We start from the raw sequence: 7,256 nt of genomic DNA, 5'->3' as shown, positions 1-7,256 counted from the left end.
CAGAGTGATGCAACATTACCGGCCGACCTCTGCACGAAGCGAAAAGGGCACCAACGCGAACCAAAGCATCGACGCGCAGGCTGCAAACTGCACAGGCCAAACCTGAAAACTTACCTTCGTGGGACGCATCTACGCCGCGGACAGCGACCTGTCCGGTACACCGAATGTGCTCAATGTGGCATGGTACGGAAATGTGCACGTGGCATGCCGTCCTCCAATCAGGCGCTGGGGCAGCTCCCTGCCGGCGAACACCGAGACTCATTCCGGTTTTCTTCACGGACTAAATTTAAAAAGCACGCACACACAAATGGGACACGATTAACACGTTGGCTCGAGGTTTACTACTACTACTACTAACTCTCATGCTAGCTACCTAGCTAGCTAATGAACGATTTGACAATATAACAGCTTTGCTCCACGTCTCGTTTGGAACTGAAACACATGTACTTATTGTAACGCTTACTGGGCATGAACCGTCCACGGAATGAAACGTGGAGCCACTTCTTGGCCTGCATTTTTGAAACATTTAGCATGCAGCTAACAGTACTCGCCCTCCATACTTGGTGTTGGGGCTGCGTTCACATCTAATCGCTTAAATCGGAAATATGAGCAGCCCAGTGTGGAAAAAGTGGTTCAGGTCAAGCTGCATGTAGGCAATGTCGCCCAAAACGGGAAGAGCTTCGAAAACACCCGTCATTACCACGTTGGGAGTGTTCAGGCATTATTCCAAGAAGGACACCTAGTAAACGGACTGAATTTGCCTCGTCTGTTGTGTTACGTATTTGTAGCAATTTGTTATCAAGTGAAAAAAGGTAAAAAATAGTGTAGCGCCTATAAAATTAGCTGAATTGATTGTATTGGAGTTTATATTAGACTTTATTTTGCTGTAACTGACAGCCGTGGTACATTTGCAACCTTTCTGCAAACCGTTTGTTGACACGTCTGTAGTTCATTTCACCAAGCAGGGGATATCTTTGGTGTCAGAAATTCACAATATCTTTCAATCGGAATTGCAAGTCAGAGTCCGAAGTGAACGGTGAATGGGTTTTCCCACTCTGCCAAGTTTATGTTAACGACAAACAAATGCAGCAAATGTTTCCCTTTTGAGAGGCTGAAATCTTCAAATATTTGTTTTTTTTTCCCACAAGTTTTGCTTGACAAATGAAACGATTAAAATGACGATGATCAAAATAGTTAGCTAATTTAGGCTTTTTATCTGTGTCTACAAGGTTAGCACCTAGGAATAATGCGCGAAGACCCCTAAATCGGATTTGAGCTGGGGGTTTTTTTTTCTGCTCTTTGAATTTTGTTAAACGTACGTGAATGCAGCATGAGGTCGAGTTTTGTACGTAACTGTGCGTCTGACGTCACCCCCCTTAGTAACCCTCGGCGGCGTCTCCAGGAGAGAAGGCAACAAGATGGTGAGTTTAATTTATCCCAATAATTAGCTCTTAACCGTAAACACCAAGCTCCAGATGTGCAAATCTGGGCATTAAGCGTCGCTCACTTGCATTCATCTCCAATTTAGTGACTCTCTTTGTCCGCAACTTGCCGAGAAAAGCATTCAACTTCAAAAGCTGCCTTGTTGCTTCGTTCAGTTATCAGGGGAGATTAGCTTAGCACGCTAGCCGTGTTTAGCTCCCATTTGCGTGCCATGTATTGAAACAACTACCCCGTAAGGCAAACAAATAAAGAAACAAAAACACAAAACAAACAAACCAAACAAACAAAACAAAACAAAACAAAAAAAAACACAAAAAAGAGGTGACAGGCTGCTCACAGGACCTGCTGTTGCCCTCATGTGTTGCCACCGGTAGGAGAGTGCTCGTTCATCATCAATAGCTATAGTGGGGACTAAAAAAAAAAGCATTTACACGGCCTGTACGACTTCTGCAGCCCCCCCTCAAGTAACATCAAATGGCTGCTTTCTCTTTCACTGCTTGTTGCAGGGATTGCTGTCCATCCTGCGTAAGCTAAAGAGCACACCAGACCAGGAGGTTAGGATACTGCTACTGGGTCTGGACAACGGTGGGAAGACCACCCTGCTCAAACAGCTGGCATCCGAGGACATCAGCCACATCACCCCGACACAGGTATGAAGGAAAGGCTCATACATCCAGCACTGTGCAAAAGCTTTAGGCACTAATAGCAAAGTGAGGAGGCTTTAGAAAATAATGCCACGCACACTTTTAATTTATTAGTTAACTTCATACAAAGTGCAGTACACAGAAAAAACCAAATTAAATCAATATTTGGTATGACCACCTTTTAAAACAGCACCAGTCCTCCTACAGTTTTTCAAGGTACTTGGCAGGTAGTTTGTTCCAAACAACTTGGAGAACTTGCCACAGTTCTCCTGTGGATTTAGTCAGTCTCAGTGTCTTCTGTCTCTTCATGTGGTCCCAGACTGACTCCGTGATGTTGAGATCGGGGCTCTGTGGGGGCCAGACCACCTGTTGCAGGACTCCCTGTTCTTCTTGTTGCTGAAGAAAGTTCTTTATGACTCTGGCTGTATGTTTGGAGTCTTTGCAGCAGAATGAATTGAGGGCGTATCAGATGCCTCCCTGATGGTATCGCAATGATGGATAAGAATCTGAAGTGCCTAAAACTTTTGCACGGTACTGATACAATAATACATAATACAACAAGGATGACGGGCTTCGCTCCTTGGCACATGTATGACTTTTTGAAACCAGGAATTACATCCGCTTTCCCTGTCTAATCCACTTTTGTGTTCTCTCCAGGGATTCAACATTAAGAGCGTCCAGTCTCAGGGTTTTAAACTAAATGTCTGGGACATCGGAGGCCAGAGGAAGATAAGGCCGTACTGGAGAAACTACTTTGAGAACACTGATGTGCTGGTGAGTGGATATTGATGCACCAAACACAGCAAAGAAGCTGTGTTTTGATTAAAAGTTTACCCTGCAGTTTTGAATTGCTCATCCTCAGTGAAGTCACTGTTTTATACATGGTCACTGAGGACCTGCTGAACACACTAACAGGGAAAACTTCCATCTTGTTTCAGATTTATGTCATCGACAGTGCTGACAGAAAGAGGTTTGAGGAAACAGGTCAGGTATGTACTGGTATGGTCTTGTGTCAGTGTGCACTATGCCTGTACTACAGTATTTACTGTGGGGCTTATTTTTTAATCTATTAATCTACGCATTATTTTCTGAATGAATTATTTGTCTACAAAATGTAGAAATGTCCATCCCATTTACCCATTGCGCAAGGTGAAGTCTTCACATTACTCGTTTCAGGGTATCTGCATGTCTTGAAAAGTCTCAAAAAGCAACGATTTCAGTTCTCTCATGAAAAGGCCTTTAAAGGTATTATAAAATATTACATCTCATTTACAAATAGCTTTTCTAGTCTGTTGTAGGCAGTAATGTAACCTATAGGAATGTGTTTGTATGTGATTTTTAGGAAAAACTGGCTGGAGAATCTCCAGTACCAATGTTTCCACACCTCTGATGTTATAGGTTATTTTTTAATGGGTTAATCCTTCCACCTATTTATCTGTCCAGTTTCTGCTGCTTATCGGGGTCATGTTTAATGATGAATCAATGATATGATAGAAATTATTGTTCTATACTGCTGGGAAGTAATGATAAACTTGTGATATAAATGTCAGTGAATTAATGCACTTCGTATTTAACTCTAGGCCATATCATCCCTACTGGTTTTCATTAAAATCTTTCGCACTTTGGTCGGTATGATTGTAAAACCTACAGTCTACAGCAGGTATTAAATTAAAGTCAGTTTGGTATTTAAAAGTTCTTAAGAGTATCACGTTTAAATTGGTGAACCCTGCTGAAACCCCTTTTGTTTTCTCCAACCAACAGTCCAAAACCCCAAAAACATTCAGTTAATGACCAAAAAAAACCAGAAAATCTTCACGTTTGAGAAGCTGAAACCTGAGAATTTTTGGCACTTTTGTTCAAAAATGACATTGATCGATTATCAGAATTCTTGAAGATTAATTTTCTGTTGATCAACTTATAGTTTCAGCTTCAATATACTGTTTTGCTTGTGTGTATCAGAGCTGTTTTTAAGTCTTTTGAGGTCTCTGATTGCTGAACATTAAATTAAATGAATGGCATTTGATATTTTTCCTTTAAAAACTATGTTAATGGTGATTTTTATGTAACTGAGATCAAGTCCTTTGAATTAAAGTGGGTAGTTATGCCTTTTGCTGTTATTTTTTTTTTTTATCTTTTAGGGATTTTAGCAGGTCAAAACGGGAGATTTGAATGTTTTTGCTTTGAAGTCTTAAGTCCAGTCAAGTCTTATGGAAGTCTTTGTGTCACAGGAGTCAAGTCTTCATTTTTGTTTTGGTGTGTCTTCTTTCTCTCTGAGAGCATTTGTGTGTGTGTCTTTATGTATAACCGACAGATGTGTGTGTGTGTGTGTGTGTGTGTGTGTGTTGCAGGAGCTGGCTGAGTTGTTGGATGAAGAGAAGTTGAGCGGCGTTCCTGTTCTGATCTTTGCAAACAAACAGGACCTGCTCACAGCCGCCCCGGCCTCCGAGATCGCCGAGGGCCTCAATCTGCATACCATCCGGGATCGCATGTGGCAGATCCAGTCTTGCTCCGCCCTCACTGGTGAGGGGATTCAGGTGAGTCAAGCTTTTCTGTTTTCTTTTTCTTTTTTTTTCTTTTTTTTTCCCATAAGTTTTTCATGTGCCTTTATTCTCTTCTTCTAAACCATGCCGTTGTTTCTCTTAAATCCACTTTCAGGAGGGCATGAATTGGGTGTGTAAGAGCGTCAACTCCAAGAAAAAATAGCTTTGCTTCTAGTCTTCTACTACTCAGGAGGAGCAGCAGCAGCAGCAGCAGCAGCAGCAGCAGCAGCACACACACACACACACACACACTCTGACACACACTCCACCCTCCTGAGCCTTAGTACGATGGGATATACCTGTGAATGTAAACACACTACTAATCCAACATGGACCTGGAGTTTTTAACCCCCCTGCGTTCCTGTATCGTTGATGTTTACTAATCTCTACACATCTTCCTACATTGGCCTGTACAAAGAGGAGGAGGGGGAAGGGGGGGGCTTACCTTCAAAGGGAACCCGTGCCAGGAAATCAACCCCCTCAGCTCATCCACAGTCCACCTACGTCACCATCAGTGTCCCAACCAATCCTAGCCACCATCCACAGCCCGTCACAACCTCAAACATTCCCATTAAACTGATGTCTTTCATTGAAATTCCAGCTTGTGCCCCAAACTCTTACACGTGTCCTGGAAACCACCACTCACACCCCCCCCATGATATTTTTCTCCATCTCCTTCCTATAGCAGGTTGACATGTGTTGTTGTTGTTTTCTCTCTCTTTTTTTTTTTTTAATCTTACCATTCCACGATGGCTGTAAGCGCTCTTCCTGCTATGGCTCCGTTTGAAGTGAGGTATATTTTTGTAATTGTTTTATTTATGGTGAAGTAGAGTTTAGAGTGCTTTTAAAACAACATCTGGTTTGGTGTGTGTGATTTCAAGGATGTTGGAGAAACGGTCCAACTCTCCCCACTAAAGAATAATACTGTACATGTTAATATGTATAAAAAAAAATTAAAAAAAATCTGAAATTAAATGTTTAAGAGGAACTAACTACATTTTTTGGATCAACTGTAAATAGCTTGGCCCTGTGTTCATATGTTATGCTATGCATGTGTTATAGAGTATATTTTACCCAGTTGTACTTTGTAGTCTATAATGTTTGCATATCTAATATATCCTGGCAGTTTTTTAAGAGAGGAATACTGTATGTACTGTATGTCCCAATTCATTTCTGTGTGTTCATTTTGGCTAGTGAGGGAAGTCACTCTTTAGGCATTTCTTTTTCATATTCTTGAATGTATTCTTTCCAGAGCTGAAGGTACTGTATGTGAATAAAAAGATAAGAAAAATGTTTCAGGAATCATGCGATTACCATTATTGAATTAAGCCGCTTCCTGCTATAACAGACTTTCTCAGTTCACTCAAATCCCGCAGGGACATTCTTTTATTGGTTAATCTAACCAGGCTCTAGTGCTCCCACACCCATAGCAGGTGGAGTCAGCTGTTCATGACAGCAACCAAGCCTGTGTGGAGAGGCCCCTGTGGGAGACGGCAGCCGTGAGGGAGAGTACAGAGCGTTTGGATTCAGTGTTAAAATGTACTGGGAGATAGATAGAATTTGTGAAAAATCACAAAAACATAGAGGTAGGTAAGTAACATCCCAATGCAATTAAAGGCTTAATTCTGTACAATAACTAAAGAGACTAAAAAAGTATTAAAATAAAAGGAAAAAAATAGAGAGTAGAGATAGACCCATAGCTATATTCTGTGCTGAATATACGCTGTACAATGGTGACTACTATTCGTATAGAAGTGGTGTTATGCTTTGTTTTATCTATTTATTTATGTCTGGAACAAATTTCTATTGCCTTCTACCCCTGTAGATACTCTTTTCTAACCAAATACCAACTAATTTCACTCCAAATCAGCAATTCTGTCCAAAGCGAAGACCATAACGTCTCACTGACAAACCCTACGTCTAAAGATCCATTATTCCATATACATTAAAGGTATGTTCACCCATACCAGTCCTGAATGTAGAAGTGAGATTTCTTAAACCAAAAACATGCTTATTTTTCTCACTTTTTACTTCTGTTTTTTAACATACTATCCTGTGGGTGGACCTCATGCTAAGAAATGTACTATTTCTACAGTCCGTAATGAACCTACAAGCTCAACAAACTGTGCAGTTTTCCCTCTTTAGGCACCTGCTAATGATTCAGATCAGACAATCTGAGAAGGGAAAACCACTCTTTGATTGAGCTGCTCACAACTCTTAGACACAGACACCACGTCGTAACAAAGGGGTCAAACATGCAGAAAAGGTTGGGAACCACTGACCTATGCGGCCGACGTTTTACCTCTAAATGACAAATCAGGGTTTTGTGTGTTTTATCATCTGATTATAACTGAAAATATAGGCCTGTGTTGTTTCTCACCAAACATTATGGACACAAGTGAACATTTAACAGCATCAGAAGAGATTAATAAATTAGATTAATAGTCAGTCAATTTGGAAGTTATCGCAACAGTTTTTCATTTCTGTGTATTAAAGGGTTATTTTTCATATTTGGATCACAAATTGTACCAAAATTTGAGATCCCCCTGATTAGGCCGTAACAGAATACGAGCTGCGTCTTACTGAATATGAAATCTAAATTTGGTTTGTTTCAGCCAGGTGGTGCTGT

The 7,256-nt window shown here is 41.0% G+C and overlaps 1 protein-coding gene across 2 annotated transcripts; it reads left to right on the top strand.

Moving 5' to 3' along the window:
- Positions 1 to 236: 236 nt before the first annotated feature.
- arl3b (ADP ribosylation factor like GTPase 3b) lies at positions 237 to 5,911 on the top strand. Of its 2 annotated transcripts, XM_040134991.1 has the most exons (7): positions 237 to 336; positions 1,381 to 1,421; positions 1,950 to 2,093; positions 2,745 to 2,861; positions 3,026 to 3,076; positions 4,436 to 4,621; positions 4,743 to 5,911. In XM_040134991.1, exons 2-7 carry the CDS (start codon positions 1,419 to 1,421, stop codon positions 4,788 to 4,790), a joined length of 549 nt encoding a protein of 182 aa, XP_039990925.1. In that variant the 5' UTR covers positions 237 to 336; positions 1,381 to 1,418; the 3' UTR covers positions 4,791 to 5,911. The 2 variants fall into 2 exon arrangements, with proteins under 2 accessions (XP_039990925.1, XP_039990924.1); XM_040134990.1 differs by lacking the exon at positions 237 to 336 and having other exon boundaries at positions 1,325 to 1,421.
- Positions 5,912 to 7,256: the final 1,345 nt, after the last annotated feature.

This window comes from Xiphias gladius, chromosome 9 (genome assembly GCF_016859285.1).
Source record: "Xiphias gladius isolate SHS-SW01 ecotype Sanya breed wild chromosome 9, ASM1685928v1, whole genome shotgun sequence".
Classification (NCBI taxonomy): Eukaryota; Metazoa; Chordata; class Actinopteri; order Istiophoriformes; family Xiphiidae; genus Xiphias; species Xiphias gladius.
Note: the sequence above shows the minus strand (reverse complement) of the source record. Positions and strands in the feature narration are given on the sequence as shown.